This window comes from Penicillium verrucosum (assembly GCF_028828655.1).
Source record: "Penicillium verrucosum strain IBT 35672 chromosome Unknown utg000001l_segment0_segment0, whole genome shotgun sequence".
In the NCBI taxonomy this organism is placed as follows: Eukaryota; Fungi; Ascomycota; class Eurotiomycetes; order Eurotiales; family Aspergillaceae; genus Penicillium; species Penicillium verrucosum.
The window spans coordinates 332,321-349,721 of NW_026643210.1; the positions used below are offsets into that span (position 1 = coordinate 332,321).

At 46.1% G+C, this 17,401-nt stretch overlaps 9 protein-coding genes across 9 annotated transcripts; 3 read left to right on the plus strand and 6 right to left on the minus strand.

The window, feature by feature from the left end:
• Positions 1–389: 389 nt before the first annotated feature.
• Positions 390–1,626, minus strand: N7516_000104 (uncharacterized protein; the record flags this gene model as incomplete). The annotated part of the gene is made up of 3 exons (XM_057212826.1): positions 390–697; positions 750–1,179; positions 1,240–1,626. 3 exons carry the CDS (start codon positions 1,624–1,626, stop codon positions 390–392), a joined length of 1,125 nt encoding a protein of 374 aa, XP_057074709.1.
• A 992-nt stretch (positions 1,627–2,618) lies between these two features.
• On the plus strand, positions 2,619–4,174 carry N7516_000105 (uncharacterized protein; the record flags this gene model as incomplete). The annotated part of the gene is made up of 3 exons (XM_057212827.1): positions 2,619–3,590; positions 3,653–3,743; positions 3,798–4,174. The coding sequence occupies 3 exons, from the start codon at positions 2,619–2,621 to the stop codon at positions 4,172–4,174; spliced, it is 1,440 nt and encodes a 479-aa protein (XP_057074710.1).
• An 846-nt stretch (positions 4,175–5,020) lies between these two features.
• On the plus strand, positions 5,021–6,708 carry N7516_000106 (uncharacterized protein; the record flags this gene model as incomplete). Its single annotated transcript, XM_057212828.1, has 2 exons — positions 5,021–5,192; positions 5,264–6,708. The coding sequence occupies 2 exons, from the start codon at positions 5,021–5,023 to the stop codon at positions 6,706–6,708; spliced, it is 1,617 nt and encodes a 538-aa protein (XP_057074711.1).
• A 423-nt stretch (positions 6,709–7,131) lies between these two features.
• N7516_000107 (endo alpha-1,4 polygalactosaminidase) lies at positions 7,132–8,391 on the minus strand (the record flags this gene model as incomplete). The annotated part of the gene is made up of 1 exon (XM_057212829.1): positions 7,132–8,391. The coding sequence occupies one exon, from the start codon at positions 8,389–8,391 to the stop codon at positions 7,132–7,134; it is 1,260 nt and encodes a 419-aa protein (XP_057074712.1).
• Positions 8,392–9,586: 1,195 nt separating this feature from the next.
• Positions 9,587–10,287, minus strand: N7516_000108 (uncharacterized protein; the record flags this gene model as incomplete). The annotated part of the gene is made up of 2 exons (XM_057212830.1): positions 9,587–9,769; positions 9,820–10,287. The coding sequence occupies 2 exons, from the start codon at positions 10,285–10,287 to the stop codon at positions 9,587–9,589; spliced, it is 651 nt and encodes a 216-aa protein (XP_057074713.1).
• A 21-nt stretch (positions 10,288–10,308) lies between these two features.
• Positions 10,309–10,808, minus strand: N7516_000109 (uncharacterized protein; the record flags this gene model as incomplete). Its single annotated transcript, XM_057212831.1, has 3 exons — positions 10,309–10,477; positions 10,529–10,569; positions 10,647–10,808. 3 exons carry the CDS (start codon positions 10,806–10,808, stop codon positions 10,309–10,311), a joined length of 372 nt encoding a protein of 123 aa, XP_057074714.1.
• Positions 10,809–10,874: 66 nt separating this feature from the next.
• Positions 10,875–11,180, minus strand: N7516_000110 (Nitrilotriacetate monooxygenase component A/pristinamycin IIA synthase subunit A; the record flags this gene model as incomplete). The annotated part of the gene is given in 2 exon segments (XM_057212832.1): positions 10,875–11,014; positions 11,029–11,180. 2 exon segments carry the CDS (start codon positions 11,114–11,116, stop codon positions 10,875–10,877), a joined length of 228 nt encoding a protein of 75 aa, XP_057074715.1. The 5' UTR covers positions 11,117–11,180.
• Positions 11,181–12,167: 987 nt separating this feature from the next.
• Positions 12,168–13,190, plus strand: N7516_000111 (metallophosphoesterase family protein; the record flags this gene model as incomplete). The annotated part of the gene is made up of 1 exon (XM_057212833.1): positions 12,168–13,190. One exon carries the CDS (start codon positions 12,168–12,170, stop codon positions 13,188–13,190), a length of 1,023 nt encoding a protein of 340 aa, XP_057074716.1.
• Positions 13,191–14,008: 818 nt separating this feature from the next.
• N7516_000112 (uncharacterized protein) lies at positions 14,009–14,365 on the minus strand (the record flags this gene model as incomplete). The annotated part of the gene is made up of 1 exon (XM_057212834.1): positions 14,009–14,365. The coding sequence occupies one exon, from the start codon at positions 14,363–14,365 to the stop codon at positions 14,009–14,011; it is 357 nt and encodes a 118-aa protein (XP_057074717.1).
• Between the last annotated feature and the right edge of the window lie 3,036 nt (positions 14,366–17,401).

The following is a 17,401-nucleotide window of genomic DNA, read 5'->3' on the forward strand; positions in this document are numbered from 1 at the left end:
TGATCTACTACCTACCCTTGAACTTGTTACAGTTCTTACAGCTCTATACATGACTCATAACAGGGTTGTGGCTGAAGCGTCCAAATGATCTGCCTCAGGCGAGAAGGCATATATTTTTATCCTATGCTTATATCACCTGCCAAAGTTTTCGACCCCACGTGAGTTTCTTTGTAAATGACGCCGTAAATGATATCAAAAATGTGATGCCTAGGGGAAGAACCAACGGAAACCAGAGTCACCAGTTACATCTTTTTGGTTGCTTCTCGACTCCTGATACTATCACCACCTCGTCATTATCAGAAACAGACACAGAAATACAATTCGCTAACGCCAAGTCCTCACTCCGCTGCGGTGACTGAGGCCCGGGGGCCTTTTGCACCGCCTATCTATCACTTATAATAATTTGGAACCTTCAGTCCTTTAAACTCAAACGAAGTGTTTTCCCGACGATCAATCACAGTCTTATGATGAACATCCCTCACCCGAGCCCGCACATACTCAGTCCCCGTAGGCGCAGGCTTGTTTTGGTTTTTATCTTCTTCAGTTAGAAGACCAAGACGGTCAAGCAAAGGTGAGGGCACAGTTCTCATCACTGTATCATCACCCGGTCTACAGAAATAGAGCAACCCAAGACGGGGGATATCTATCTGATCTCTAGGAGGTGTGACAACACGATGGATCGTCGATTTGAGGAAGCCTGTCGTCCTTGTTAGAAAACTGTTTTTGTGAAAGTTTATGTGAGCACTTACCATTGGTAAGGAACGATAACGTGTCGGCAACATTGCACGTAATCCCACCCTCAACGGGCTTCACATATTTCCATTCTCCATCCGAGGTCCGGATCTGCAAGCCAGCAACATGTTGTGAGAAAAGCAGAGTCAAGCTTCCAAAGTCCGTGTGGCCGCCCTTGGTGTACCCCTGTGCCTTATCCCATTCCTCTTGAGTACGCGTGTTGTAGATCATGTATCGCAAGTGGTCATCGGAACGTTTGTCATACGCGTGGGCTTCGACTAGGTGGTCTTCTGGTAGTTCCAGGATAATTGACATCAAGACAAATAGCTTGCGGACGACCTTATCGAAGAGATCTCGATGGAAGCTGGCTATCTCGTCGTAGTTGTGACGAACGATCCTGTGTTTAGGAACGTCATCCCATACAGGGATGGCTTTAGGGATATTGAGCTGTATAAGTTAGCTAGCTATATTGAATACAATCTCCGAGGCAGATAGGTATGTTCGCACCATTTCTACATTATCTTTCACCCCCGTTTCTCCAATCCACCTTGAGTTTTCACGGTATCCGAAATACTCGCCTTCAGCAAAATTGCATTCGAAGCTTCGCTTTTCCTCGAGGTCTTCTTTGAAAAACGCATTTCCGATACTGAATTGCCGGAGGATACGCTCGTCATCGAGTCCATGTCCAATCACTACCCAAAATCCGACTCGTGTCACGGCATCGTATAATTGCTTTGCGAGCTCTTGTTTTCCGCCGGGTTCGTCGAAGCGAGAAAGATCGATCTCAACTAGGGGCGCCCAATCAAGTTTCTCATTAGTAGGTGCAGGTCGGCTCCATGGTTTGACGATGGCCTTTTCGATTGGAGTTTGTTCTGCTATAGCGGAGGGTGCCATATTTCTTTTTGGGATAGACAGCAATAGTGATAAATACTAGTAAGGTACTCTATGCGAGAAGATTGGGCTTATATATATACTGAATTCAAAATAAAACCTTGGTTGCTATCTGCAATCTACTCTTGCTATAAATACTCCGTGCCAGACACTTGCTATTGCGCAGATGCGGGGTCTATGGTACCATGGCCGCTCAGGATGGCGTTATATGCAACAGCATTATTATGCCGTGAAATGGGGCTGAATTATTGTCAATAATGCTCCGAGCCTATAGAATGGACATTTAAGACTGTGAATTGCACATGTAACGGCATTAATATTCCGTGGAATGGGCTAAATTATAGTCAATAATACCCCGAGCCTATAGAATGGAAGTTTAAGACTGGGCCCTTAATGGAGACAGTTCATCTGGCTAGTCCGGCCCTTGTCTCCCCCGTATCTATTTATCTCTTCTTCTGACCACTCGACTAAAGCACATGGATAATATCCACGGCAATTGGGCAATAGCTGAGTAGGATTTCAGGTTCACAGCATTGTCCCCGAGTTAGTCCGGTAGACCTACACACTATATATACTTTGAAGAACCTTAATCATTCGAAGCTCGAACTACTTCGACATGAATCAGATAGAAAGCGGGTTCCTAAAGGGATATGATAGAATACCTTGAGACATTCTGTTCTCGAGGTACATCTTTACATGATGACGCCAAGTCTGTGCATAGGGGAATTATTTCTAGCCATGCCATTCATTGATACCCCACGATTCTAGCCTTTTAGGCCATGAATGCCGTAATATAAAGGAAAAGTGAGGAATTCTCTTCGGCATACGCACATTTGGGCGGAATATGTCGTGATCCAAACTATCATGGCACCTTGCCCTACCAACCCGTGTCGCCCGAGAACGGAGGGGTCTAAGTACCACTTAAGTATAAAAGTGTTTTTGATTTAGGATGAGCTAAAGTTGTTTAAAGCAATTCATCCTCGGGAATCGACAATATGGTGTTGAAGTATGACGGACTGGAAGTAATTACTTCCAGTATACCTTCAAGTCCGCCCAACGAGATCAATCGCAATTACTCCGAAGATGAATATAACGCCAAGCTTGAGAAAAGAGTGATGCGAAAGATAGATTTCTGGCTCGTTGGATTTTACTCGATTGTATATATCTTCCGCGTCATTGATTCCAGCAACTACTCAAACGCCGCCATCATCAATCTAGAAGCTGGCACGGGAATTAAGAAAGAGCTAAATTTCAGCTCCTCGCAATGGTCCTGGACACAGTCTATTTTCTCCTACAGCTACCTCTTTTTCGAGCCCACCAACACAATCCTTCTCAAAAGAGTCACGCCTTCTAGATGGATGTTCGTCCTGATATTGTCCTGGGGTATTTGCGCCTGCGCTGCTGGGGCTGCACAGGACTTTCCGGGGATGATGTGTGTACGATTTGCAATTGGGCTGGCTGAAGCCGGGTTTTACCCTTCTGTGCTCTACCACATGGCATTCTGGTACAAGCCTTCTGAGCTCCGCTGGAGAATTGCTCTTTTCTACTCTCTTGGTCAGGTATCCGGCGCATTAAGTGGGTTGTTGGCATATGCTATTAGCTTTATGGATGGAGCCGGTGGGCTATCAGGGTGGCGATGGCTGTTTATTATCGAAGGTCTTCCGGCAATCGTGTTGTCTGTGGTAGCGGTATTCGGTCTTCCAGATTACCCGGAGACAGCTCGCATGTTGACGGAAGAGGAGAAAACTTTCCTTCAGGGGCGTCTATCCTCTTCAGCACCCTCTGGCAAGGACAAAAGTTGGAGCTGGAGGGATGTAAAAGCGCTCCTCTCAAGTCCAACGTTCTACACATTCACTGTCTACTGGATTGGACATGGTATTGGAGGATTTGGCGTAAATTACGCTTTACCTACTGTTATCTACGAGCTTGGCTTTACTACGACCGCTTTATCGCAGCTGATGAATATTGTGAGTTTGGATCAATATAGGCAAGGAAAACGCACCACGCTAACCTAGCTCGCAACCAACAGCCTCCCTACGTTGCATGCTTTTTCTTCTTGAATATTCTCGGGTATTTACTACACAAAGGTTGGATTAGACCCTGGACCACAGCTGTCGCAAGTAAGCATCAATCCTCCGAATTGCGCATGAGTTCCCTACTAATAACAAAAGCAGTCGAGAGCACGATAATCATCTGCTACATCATCCTGATTACGGTCTCAAACTCAGTCGTCAAATACCTCGCCTTGGTTGTAGCCACCGCTTGTGCCGGATCTGCATACCCTGTGATCTGGCCAGAACGCATTCGAGCCCTCGAAGGCACAGTGGCCGTGGGAATGGGTATTGGACTAACGAATGCCATGGCTCAGTTTAGTGGTATTGCTGGGCCTCACGTATACAGTACGGTGTTTGGACCAACGTATCGAGTCTCATACGTTATCTGTCTTTGCTTCCTGTGTGCAGCTATCTCGGGCATTCTGGCCTCGTGGTGGCTTGTATGGCGGAAGGATAAGAAGGACGAAGTAGAGACTGGGTTTGAAGAAGATGCATGATTACTCGATATTCATTTGAGATCGTATAACCTAAGAGACATATATCGAAGAGTGGAACGTTTAAGACTGTACGCTCTCTGACCTACGGGTCGAAACACCCGTAATTCATTATTATACTAAACCTTATGTATAAAGAGCCTGGTTTCCCAAAGGTCTACGAGAGCAATTTCCCCCGAATGGTTCGATAGGAAAGGTCTTTTGCGACCAGAGGCTAAGCCAATCGCTATCTTGCTGTCTTAGCACTAGAAGGGAAATGCATTCTGCTGATGAGTTTATATCTATCGGCCTGGCATGTGAAGGACATTTGGACCGGCCTACTTGTTATACAAGTCTGGCGCAATTAATATCCTATCATAGCCTAATACATCAAAGCAAGCTACATACATTTTGAAATTGAGATAATTGAACATCTCATCTTTCTAGAAAGCCGTCCGGACATGGTTATCTTTACACCGGGGATTATGGGCAATCGTACTCTGGTTTTGTTAGCTGATTATTTTTAGTAGACATAATATCATGTTATTTACATTATAGAAGTTTCGATATCGTCACTTTTTAAGGTGGTTTACAGCTTATTAGTACAGAAATAACTTAAGCCTTGGAGTAGAGAAAACCAGACAGACAAGGCAAACAACTTCAGATCCTCTCACCCGTGACCATTCTCAACGACGTGACCTGCTGTCTAGCACACAACCTGTCTCTATTCAGCTTTTCCTTTTACCACCTCTCTCCCACTCCTCATTAACCTTTCCATCTCACACATCTCACCACATCGATCACTCATCCCACAGCAAGTTGAACCTGAAAGACCTTCCAATTCTCGCTTTACCCTCCACTCTGACAACCATGCCGCACACGGGTCCCATGAACTTCCAGGCCCTCATCCTGTGTGGCCCTGGAGGTTCACTCAACACATTCACCTCCAGACCCGAGGAGTATCCAAAGTGCCTCATTCAAGTTGCAAACAGACCCATGGTATTCTATGCCATTGACTTTTGCAGACGATCAGGTATCACTGGTAAGTCTCAATCTTCCCGCTGTTTCTCGGCCTACCTTAAATCAAATCAAATTCGCTAATTGTCTCCCCAGATATTACGTTGATCACGCCTCCATTGTCCTTCCCTCCCCTTAGGGCCGCCTTGGACCAAAATCCATACCTTACAAAATTCTACTCGCCCTCGGTCTCGGTTATCGCACCAAAAGATCTCGAGATGACAATGGGAACCGCCGAGCTGCTCCGCCTCCCTGAAGTCCAGAGATGTATAACCACCAACTTCCTCCTTCTTCCCTGCGACCTCATCTGTGATATCCCTGGTCAATCGATTCTTGAGGCATGGATTACCAATCAATGGGCCCTCGAGGATAACAACAATTCTAATCCGGTTCACCATGCATCTCCTCCAACTACTTCGTACTTCGATCGTCAGCTAGAAGCTCGCTCAGGGGGTCTGGCTGTTTACTACCAAACAAAAGGCCGAGAGGAGAGCATCCAGGACGAACCCACTGATTTCATAGCTGTCGCTCCACTCCAGCAGCACGAAGCACCCATTGTTCCCGGCCCTGAGGGATCACTGATCCTACGATTCGGCCTCTCCAAACTCCTGATGTCAATGCCAATGGATACGACCAAGGAGAAAATGAAAGAAGACAAAGGCCTACTCGTTCGCCATTCCCTCGTCCAGAATTGTCCCCGCATCAGAATGCTCACCACCTTCCGCGATGCCCATGTTTACGTCTTCCCCTGCTGGGTCAAAGATCTAGTCCGCCATCAGACAAGACTGGAATCCGTCAGCGAGGATTTGGTCGGCACCTGGGCCAAGTCAACATGGCAGAAAGGTCTCGGCGACAAGCTCGGATTGACAAAGAGCTTCAACGAACCCACCACCCGCACCCAGGAGACAGATTTTACACCCGAAGGCAGTCACACTGGCGCATTCGTCGATAAGGTTATCGACATCAGAGATATGAGCACTACCCGAACTCGTTCTAGCTCCGAGATGCAGTTGTACCAGTCTTATCCATCTACCGAACTGCCAGAAATGCTAGCATATGTCCACCGAGGATCAACCCCATTCATTCGACGAGTCGATAACACAGGTGTCCTTCTTTCGACCTCCATTCTCCTGGCTAAACTGCCATCTATCGATGAAGTAGGTCGCAAGGCAGCGTCGCCTTTTGCCCACGCCCATAAAGTTGCTTACCCCGAAGGCGTGGATTCGCCAAGCAATGTTACAAAGAAAGATTGTCTGCTCGGTGACAATGTGATTATTGCATCTGGTGCTGTTATTAAGGAGAGTGTGATTGGTGCAAACTGCCGGATTGATGGTGCTGCCCGTATCATTCGTTGTGTTCTGATGGAGGGTGTTGTTGTTGAGACCCGGGCTGAATTGACCGGGTGTGTGATTGGTCAACGAGCCCAGATTGGTCGTGAATCTGTGCTGAGGGGGTGTGAGGTCCAGAATGCTAATGTGATCCCGAAGGAGACGAATGCTAGGGATGAGAAGTTTATGGTTTCTGAGGACCTGTGTGTTTAAAGGTGGATGGTGACCATGTGTTCACTGCCAACTGGTGTGTTTGTTAACAAGGTCATCCAGTACACAGAAAACAGAAAAGGAGAAAAAGAAAATACAATTTTGATGATTAAAATATGTCTCCCTTGTATCTGATGAGTTGGATAATAAGACGAGGTATGTATCTCAATGAATATTTTCTCGCTGTACAGCGTAGAATAATCCCACCAATGCCAAAATTATACTTGGCTCCAAGCCATTTTCCGAATGGAACTAGACAAATCACAAAGACAAGAGTTACATCTAGATTGTAATATCTCTTCTGTATTTTCTAGGCTATCTCTCCGAGCTGTATACATCGACAGTCATCCCCCCACAACTCTCTCCAGTCAACAGATGAGCAAACACATTTATTGTCGTACGAACAAAGGTCACAATGGGTTAAATCTAGCAATATTCAACCCAGGCATCGAGGTTCATGTTCTTGATAACAGTCGAGAATTTTTCGGCGTTAGCCGCGTTGCAGGCTGAGGTCTTCAATGTGGAGGAGAGAACAGCTCTGGCACGGAGCTTGTGGTGACCGTGACCATATCGGTGTTTTTGCTCCTTGGTGGCATGGGTACTAGTTTCGTCTTCCTCGTCCTCTCCCTCGTCGTCGTCTTCCTCGTCATCTTCATCGGCCTCTTTCTCGTCACCATCAGTGTCAGTACTGCCAGTCTTGGTAGCATCGGCGTCTGTGCTGGTTGCAGCGGCCGCAGAAGAAGTAGAAATGGGGGTAACATTGACAGTGGCAGTTGCAGTTGCAGCGGCAGCAGGACTGGAAGAAGGGGTGCCAATGGCAGCAGTGAAAGTAGCCTTGCTACCAGTGGTAGCCTCAGCGACCGAGACAGAAGTATCACCAGAGCCACCAGACTCAATCGTCTCCCCAGAATATTCAATATGAAAAACCGGCTTATTGACTTTCGTGAAGGCAGCATATGTCTCACACTCGCTATACTCCGCACACTGCTCATTAACCGACCACTGCATCTTGTCAATAACAGAACCAATAATATCACCACCATTCTTCAACCCGATCGACATGCCACGATAATGCGACTCGGAGGCCAGGAAAGTCAAGAAATCAACAGAATCAGCCTCTGTCAACCCAAGACCATTCTCATTCCCATACGCATCGATATTATCCGGATCAACACCATTGCAGCCCTTCTGCTTTGCCATATCCAGTCGTGAGCTCATGATTGCACGAACGCTACTCGACTTGATGTTCAGCCAGCGCTCGCCCGGCCATTCATCGAGGTTGCTGCCGAAGTCTGCGGTGTCGAACTTGCTAATGTCCGGGCGCCAGTCTTCGTATGTGCCGGCGGAGAAGTAGCAGATGACCTTGTGGCCTTTGTTCTGGAGAGTGGAGATTGTCTCGGCGGTGTTGTCGAAGAGGTCGATGTCCCATATGTCGGTGTCGATGGTGGTGTCTTCGACGGAATCTACCAGTTGGATTTGCCACTTGACACCGGCTTCTGGTTGCCAGATTGGGGGAGTGCTGTTGATGTCGCGCTTGGACATCTTCTTCTGGTTGTGTCCGGCTCCGAGCTCAGCTCGGATGTCCATCCCGATGGCAAGGAGGAAGAGGCCCAGAACGCAAGATACAATGAGCTTTCCCTTGGTCGCTAGGACCTGCCAGCCCGAGATTTGGGGAGAGTTCATCATTTTGGTAAAAGGGTTTCAATCTGAAAGGAGTGTAAGAAAGGAATGTATGTGTACAAAAGAATGGATAGACAACTTGAATCCAGCAAGTGTCAGGAAAAGGAGAGACTGAATGATAGTGAGAGAATGGAGGACATCTTGAGTAGATGTCTAGTACTTATAGTTATTGAGGTACTTCTGAGAAGTATATGGGTGTATACCCTCCAGCGAGGTGTTTCATATTTCCACATATCGAGTCGAAGGTATAAGGCTGGGGACCACCTAAGATGACCGATCCGCTAGCGGGGGACGTTAAACGAAGCCAAGCAAATTAGAAAGCCGGTTATTTCGGAGATCGGGCCAGTAGGAGTGATAGCTCAGAGGCAAACAGGAAATTAAATTGAAGGGGATCAATTCAATCCGGAAGAGTATGGGAAAGATGAAACGACCGCCAAGAAACGCCTCGCGGTAGATGTAGTCCGCTCATTTGCGGATATCCTCTGGACGAAATCATACAATCTGACTAGATTGAACTAGTCCAGGATGTAATCCTTTCGTGTCAATATGTTCAAATCGGATGGTCCGGTAGCTCTCGTACCCTATGGTCTTTAATTAATTTGACACAGGTTGAGATCTATAAAGTGCCATGCTAACTTAATATATCGCAGCCTCAATTTCCACCTCATATAGTATCCGAATACTATCCGAATTTGACAAGTAAAGATGCATATCGGAGAATTGCCAAATGTTGAAATGATCTGTGCGAATCCACTCAAGGAATCAAATTTGTCCAAAATACCCGAACTCAGCGACATTAGCGTGGTGCTTTGGGAGTTGGGCCAATTATATAGGAACTTCCTCTTGGCCACATGGCTTCTAGCCCCTTTGGTCCCTACAAAGGATTCAAAAAGTCAAAGGAGTCAAGAAATATCTCCGGTCTGCCTTGGTACATTACCAAGGGCGCTTACGTTTGACACAGGTTCTCATTTCGGACAGGTCTCGCCGGAGATTTTGGCTTGATATTAATTAATAGTACTTGCTTTCTTTCTATAACTATTCATCTCTGGTACTCTGTGTTTGGATAATAGAGTATAGCATGTTAGGAATAAGTGTGAAGTGAACAAAATCCGGTATAGAATCTTGTTTGTGGACTATATCCAACCGTTTGCACATATTTATTTCAAGTCAGACTAATCTAACATACATCCCTGTAACTAGTCTATTGGCCATCATACACCTCATATCCATACTTCCTTCCAACATGGTCCTCCCGCAAACGCTTTTGCCCAGGCCCATACACCCTCTCCCGCATTGTACCACTCTCACCCTGTGGCGCGTACATCCCTCTCCTCCTCAGTTCCGGCACCAACAGCTCAACAACATTCTCAAACGTGCCAGGTGTCTCAGACGCATATACCCAATATTAAACCCATCCAACTCTGTTACTCAGACCCATTCTTCCAAAAAGTCCGCAACAGTACTCGCAGAACCAACAGGAACAGGTCCCGCCCCACCAATCGAGATATGCTTCCCGATATTCCTTGGTGTCCATTCAGGTACGTCAGAACTCTGGTAGGAGAGTGTATTAATGGTGGAATGAACACGGGCGTCAATATGTACATCCGACGCCGTAACAGGCGTGTCTAGATCAATCCGGCTAAGATCGATGCCAGTTCCACCAGAAAAGAATCCAAGTCCTGCTTCCTCACTGGCGTATTTTAGGGCTTCCCGATACTTTTCCTGCGCCTCTTCGTCGGTTCGACCTACGATCGGCGTGAGGATCGCAAATATTTTCACTGATTTGGAATCTCGGCCGTGCTTGGCGGCTTCCTCACGAATGGCCTTGATGCGTGGTGCGAGGATGTGCGGTGAAGGGGTTGAGACGAAGATTCCCTCTGCGTGTTTTTCCCCAAAGGCCATGCCTGCTGGAGATGTGCCTGTCTAGAAGAGGAAGGGTGTGCGCTGCGGGGATGGGTCCAGGATGTGAGGACCATCGAATTTGAAATGTTCGCCGTGGTGGTGGATGTAGTTGATGCGACTTAGATCGGTATAGACGCCTATTTCAGCATTCTCTTGGAGAGCGTCGTCGGCCCAGCTGCCCTCCCACAGCCTATTGCAGGTAAGTACTTTGCATGTCTGTTGACGGTTCATTTTTGTTTACTTATACAATGAGGTCAGGTACTCGTCGGCAATCTCATACCGCTTGTCGTGATCCACCAGGGGCAATCCAACCCATGGATGTAAGTTTGGGTAAAAGGTCCTTTACCGGGAATACTCACAGCTTTTGCAGCAGACTCCTTCCACGAGGTCACAATATTCCAACCGAACCGGCCACCAGTTAAATGGTCCAAAGCTGAGAACCTCTTTGCCACAACGTATGGAGCTTCATATGAAGTAGAGGTGGTGATCGTAAAACCTAGATCTTTGGTGACCGAGGCCATTGCAGAAATTGGCTGATAAATATCATCAGCAACCCAACCGAATCAATGAAACAGGTAGCTAACTTACTATTGAAGGATCTCCCATAGGATACTGAGCTCCATTCCGAATAGCTGGTTCTGCCGTACCTTGTACGTGTCGTATAGACCATATGTGTCGGCAAGGAACAAGGCATTAAAATCGCCTTTCTCGAGCAATTGGGCCAGGTCTGTCCAGTAGGACAGATCTCATCGCTTAGTCGCTGACCGATCGGAATGGTTTTTCCATTGGCCGAAGGAAAGCTGGCCAACCGTGAACATGTCGAAGCCATTGAGATATATCCACCACTTGGGTGGTGACGTTTCAGCTGACATTGTGCAAGGTTGTCTTTCAAGCTGAACTTGATTTTAATTTGGATATATGCGATCAGATCAAATCTGACAATTGTTTAAGTCCAGATGTTGCTACTTGTTGATATTATTTATCTCCCCTATTCAGAACAACCCCGCTCGACACTAAGCTGCTGTCATCTCTCCAACAAAGCACGAATACCAATCCCCATCGCATCACGTACCCTAAAGTTCTCACCAAGTGAGATAAACATTGCCCTTGGGCCCCTCTAGTACGGAAGAACTCCGAATAACGTTAGAATAACGTTGTCTACAGCGAGATCGCGTCATTTACTCTTGCAAAATCATCCGACAGGTTGAATCTCTTCCTACGGATATCGGGACATGAATACTTTATATCTGCTTTGAAATACTTCTTGTGGTGTTAATTTAGTTTTATATGGCGCAAGCACCACCTCAGAACCTGATTCATAGTGTATATTCTGTAGTAGCCGTGCCAAGCGCCCAACACACCTTCGGAATTCAATACTTATTCTGTTTCATTACTCTGTCGCATACAATTGTTCCCAACTTGGTAACCTCTTCTTGAATTTCCGGTAGTCAGGTTTCAAAACGAACGAGTTTACTATGTGAACCAAGCCTACATAACACGAGGTAGCGCTCAATCTGACGAAAAATCGCATTACTACCAACTGCTCGTAGATTTGCATAAAGGCTGTTCCGAGGGTAAAAAGACCCCAAAAGATCTCTGCGGCTGGGAGGTAGTATTGTGCCCTGTGGGAAGTCACTCTCTAGTCGTGATATAAAGCCCGCCATTGTTTTCTATAGATCCAATCCCACCTGTTTCGTGAGATATAAGTCTATATGTATGGCATCATATCCCCGACGATAAGGATGCGACGGCCCGTACCCGAAACTACACTAGTCTCAATCGGGTTACTCTGCTTAGCACTCGCACAGCCCTGATCTCATTGTCTGTCTTCCCTTTCCCTCCAGATAACCATATGCTTCAAATCTGAAAAATAAAAAACAATGCCTCCTACGAAATCTTCCGATAAAATATTTCCAATCACAACCTTCATCTCAGACCTGCCGGCCGACCTTATTCCGCAGTCTCTTTCACCATCTTCCGAAAATGACCCCGTCATTGGACGCTTAGTCATTGTAGGCGATGTACACGGGATGAGAAAATCCCTTGAAACACTCCTAGACAAAGTCAGCTTTGACAAAAGCAAAGGAGATCATCTCATACTAGTCGGCGACCTAGTCAATAAAGGACCCGATAGTTCTGGTGTTATTGATCTAGCAATTAAGCTAGGCGCTAGCGCTGTCAGAGGCAACCACGAAAATGCAGTTCTCAATGCGGCTGCGGAGATCAACGCCACAAGGGATAATTTACTAAATTCTGAACACTTGACTGGCAGTCCGGCTGTACCTGAGGACCCTGCAGCCGACCTACCCGGGGATAATCTCCGAGATTTCGACACTCCCGACAAATCAGCATCTACTGCAACTACCGGCGCTACGGGATCGCATAGTACGGCATCGGTACTTTCGACGCACCAACTCGACTGGCTTGCCGCTTTGCCTTTGATCTTGCGCGTCAAGCTACCTCATGTCCCAACATCATCCTTGGGTGACACTCTAATTGTTGTACATGCAGGCCTTGTTCCTGGTATCTCACTTGAAGACCAGGATCCTCATGCTGTAATGCATATACGGAGCGTCGTGCGTGCATCAGGCGATAAGGCTGGATTCGTACCGGCTGAGGGTTCCGGAGAAGAAAGCTGGGTTATGGAATGGGACCGGTGGCAAGATAGCCTAGCATCCAAGACTACGGTGATCTTCGGACATGATGCAAGGCGTCGCTTGCAGCTAGGTAGGTATGCGATTGGGCTGGATTCAGCCTGTCTATACGGCCATCAATTAAGTGCGGCTGTGATTGCAGCTTCCGACACGGGGATTGAGCATCAGGTTATTCAAGTCGAATGTGCTGATGCGTCTATAGTCCCAGCGGTATCTGTAAATCAAGGGGACGAGGCAGCGGCTTTATAATCAATAGAATACATGATTTTTTCATAGCTGAAGCAAGATGCAGGCTACAACAACTACATGCCTCTATAGGTACTCGTTAGCTTGATGTTTGCGCAACCACCGAGACCTGTGTTCACGTAGGCAGGTCAGGTACTCCGTTCAGAATGTTATAAACAAGCCGCATACGGAAAACAACCCTAAAAAGGTCCCTAATATCATTCTGCTTCTATACCCTCGATTCCCTCACTTCTACTAATCTTTCATGTCTATTAAGCACGCTAATTAACTACACTCGTAGAGCCACTTTCTGGCAGGTTAGGATCGATCAAATTTTGATTAGCTAGAATTGGTTCGTGATTGACCAGCGAGGCATTTAATTGGTTCATACTGATAGAAAGTGACGTAACAGAATCCCAACGAATTTTGTATGGGAGAGATGATGATGGAGTAACGAAAATAAATTCTTTATTACTATGATGAATCAAATGAAGCACCGGTTTTATTCGTTAAACCGAGGTATTCGTTATATCCACGTTCGTTATAACGGGAGTTTACTGTACAACATATGTACATTTACCAGCATCGAAGTCGCAGTAGATAAATACACCAACTTCTATTAATCTGTGCCGACGCATACTCGTGGATCTTTGCTGATAGGTAGGTGCCCAAAGGTTCTTTGTTCTGGGCTCATGGCCAATGACTCGTATTATTAATGATATATATGAACTTTTTACTCGAGGATCTTAGCGTCGCCTTGACAGGCAACGATCGAGTATAAACACTTGATGAATTAAACAATGCTCGCTATTCCCAAAAAGAAAACCCCAAATGCATAATTCTCAAGGCCAGAGAAGCAATTCCTTGCCTTGAGCCTTGAATCTTGAGACCATGAAGCCGGGGCTGCAATTTGCCTCCCAATCCTCCTCGGACACGAAATCCGCGTTGGAAAGACGACGAGGCACTTGCTCGTCTCCTGACGATTCGGCCTCGATATCACTGCACGGACACGTTGAGGTCGTTCTGGCTCCTGGTGTGGTGCAAGGGCAAGGGCCCAAGGAGCGATTGCATGGGACGCATTTGTAGTATGCCCGACTGCCGGCATCATTGGAGCCTGAGCTTGTGGATAGACGCACTCCGGGGAGTCCGCATTGTTCACATTTCCAGCCGTGTGAGGAGCGCTCGAGTTGGATAGTCATGGTGAAAGAGTATGGACCCTGGGTCATTGACTAAGAGGGTTTGTATCAGTTACTGTCAGGATATAGGGAGACTCCTAGTTATATATTACTCACATAAAATTGTATTGGTAATGGAGGCGGGAGTTGAGCGGAATAAGGTACCCGGAGGTAATGACGTAGAAAAGGATATCTTGGAATTGAATTGTACTGGCAGAATCCCAAGTCCGGGGAAATATGTCTCCTTATAAAGAATTTGCGGGGGATGACCACGGGTAGATCGCTATAACGCCATTTGGAACAACTCCAACTACGTTGCCAATGTGATGTCGACTTTCTGGGCAATTACTTGGCGATCCTTGTGAAATCACGTAAAATCATGTAAGATCGTGGCATTCTAGACTCATCTGCGATCATCCAACGTAAGGAATGGCCGAATCGAGTTAGCATATCCCCGACGCAAACCGAATTTTTATGTAATATCACGCAAATGGATCAACTGACTTCGGGGAAACAGTTACGTTTCCATTCCTTTCATTGGTCGATCGATTTAAAAAGAATTTGCACAATTTGCAAAAATTTGCAAATGAAGTCATTGCCACATCCAGCCGTGAGGTATTTAATATCCAATTGGCTACCCGGCCCGGGTCTTCCCCGCATTTTAGCCATTTTCGCCATTTCGAAATTTTCAGGTGATCCCTCAGGTGACCGGGAACAAACCCAACAAACAGCCACGCCTTCTCCAACCGTCACATGATTGGATGGCAACTGTATCCTCAACATTTTCCCCCTTACACCGTACTCCGTACCTCGTCTATACATAGAACGGCCAAAGCACCATGGGCGGACTTGGCCACCTTATTGGGCTTCTGACACAGTGTACCCAATCCATTGTTGCCACTTGACTCATATTCAGCAATTGATGCGGAAAATTGCGATTGACTTGAGACTCTATGCTTATGCACCTCAACTTCACTACCTCAACTTCACCTTGGCCAACTCCTCATCAAAGGCATCACCAACCCCAATTCACTAAACCTTACACATGTTGAACCATGTAATCTCCTTCTTGTCGTATTAACAAACATTCTCTCGCTTTTATACCAGGCTCTTGATGCACGCCCTACCATCGAGATACTCAGTCCAAGGCACTTTACGTCGCATCATGTTGAGACCATCATTTCATCGTATCACGTCTGAACAACAGGATCCGGGATCCCGCGAGTGAAGACATAGTGAAAATACTATCCGACCCAAACGGTTGTTCTCTTCTGCATTCCGTCATCCGGCGGTAGAAACCTAGGGAAGTTGAAGTACTCGGCCTGGGGAAAAGACTGGAAATACCTATTGCAGATGTGCCACAGTGGCAAGACGCGCCATAGAGTACTGGACGAGCACAAGGGTCTTGGTTGGGGAAAACGCTGGCGTTCAAGAACCGGCAAGCTTGATGAGTTGTTTTAGAGTTAGGCTAATAAAGTGTGCCTGTATATCACATCTACGCCTGCCAAGGCTCTTTCTTCAGCGCATGCAAACTAGTCAAACAGATCACAGGTCATGCCCGCTTGATCTGATAAGCCGGGGACCTGTCATACGTAGTTACCTACATTGACACCACAATTTCCCTTTCCCTCCACTCACGTCTCCATACATCTGAAATCAATATCTCATTCTCGATCGCCGATATGAGTGACATTGTCGATTTTGTTTCCCCAAATGCCCCAGACCTGCCTAGCAAAGAGGAAGTTAAGATGCTTTGCACTAAACGAGGTTGGAGGGACAACCATTTCATCCATGTCCACAATGGCGAAATGTTTTTCATCAAATATGAGGTCCCTCGTTGCGAATGGAAAAACCAACAATTTTTGTTTGATCGGATTAGGGCAAGCGCGGCTATCCGTATTCCTGAAATTTATGCCGTATTCGGTGCAGATAAACTATATCTGATTATGGAATTCATTCAAACCCACCATATTGCATCCGATATACAGAGAGCAAGAGCTATTTCTAATCTTGTTTCTATCGAGGTACCCCTTGATATAGCACCGGGTCCCGTCGGCGGGGGGCGTATCCATATGAGAATCTTTTGGGATGATCAGATATCGGACGTGAACTACCCTTCTATCCAGGACCTAGAGGGTCATCTTAATCGTGTTTGTATCCCTAAGCTTTAAGACTAAATAGTTTTAGGACTAATATGATTAAATCTACCTTTTAGGTTTTAAAAGTCTTTAAAATGCCTAACCGAGAGCTAGACTATATTGATTTCAGCCACGAGAGAATGGTATGCTGTTATACAGATCTTAAAAAAGCACATTTTCTAGTTGATACAGACGGCCAGCTCTGGGTTACCGCGTTTCGTCAGGTCAATTTTCTTCCTGAGACTTTTATGTACTTTGCTCTAGGCAAGCAATTAGGGGGCGACCCACTTCCCCCAGAGTACTATGGTATGATTCCAATCACACCTACTCAAAACCTGAAAGGACTTTCCGTAGTAAGACGATGGTTTCTGCGCGGTAGCAGTAGGTATTGTGGGTAGAACCCCCTTTGCTTAGAGGATTCTCTTGCTAATAGTTTTTGCCTAATAGATGTCAGAGATTTGAATACTTCAAATGTTAGCTAGGCATAATCACTTATAGGGAATGAGCATCTATTGGATATCAGATGATCTGAGGTGACAGACCTCTTTCCTTAGATATACTGATTATTGTATGAAATTAAATTAAATTCATTGAAATTCAAGTATATTCCCGTCCCGGGTAGTTGGTTTAGTGAAGTGCTCTGATGAATTAGCATGTGTCGATCATAATTTCTCGCATTTGTCTCTATATTTGCACTCATTTTTTCTTCTTTCCTTTGGTTAGTTTCTATAGCATCGTAAAACTATATCAATCTACACACACCTCATAGCTTCATATTCATAGATCTTCCTTCAGACTAGGACATTTTCTATATCTCTTCTTTTTCGGTTTGCCCTCCTGAGCTACCTTAACCTAGTCAAATAGAATGGCAATGGTCTCTTTGAAATTGTAGGATTTTCATCCAGTAATTAGAGTTCGTCAC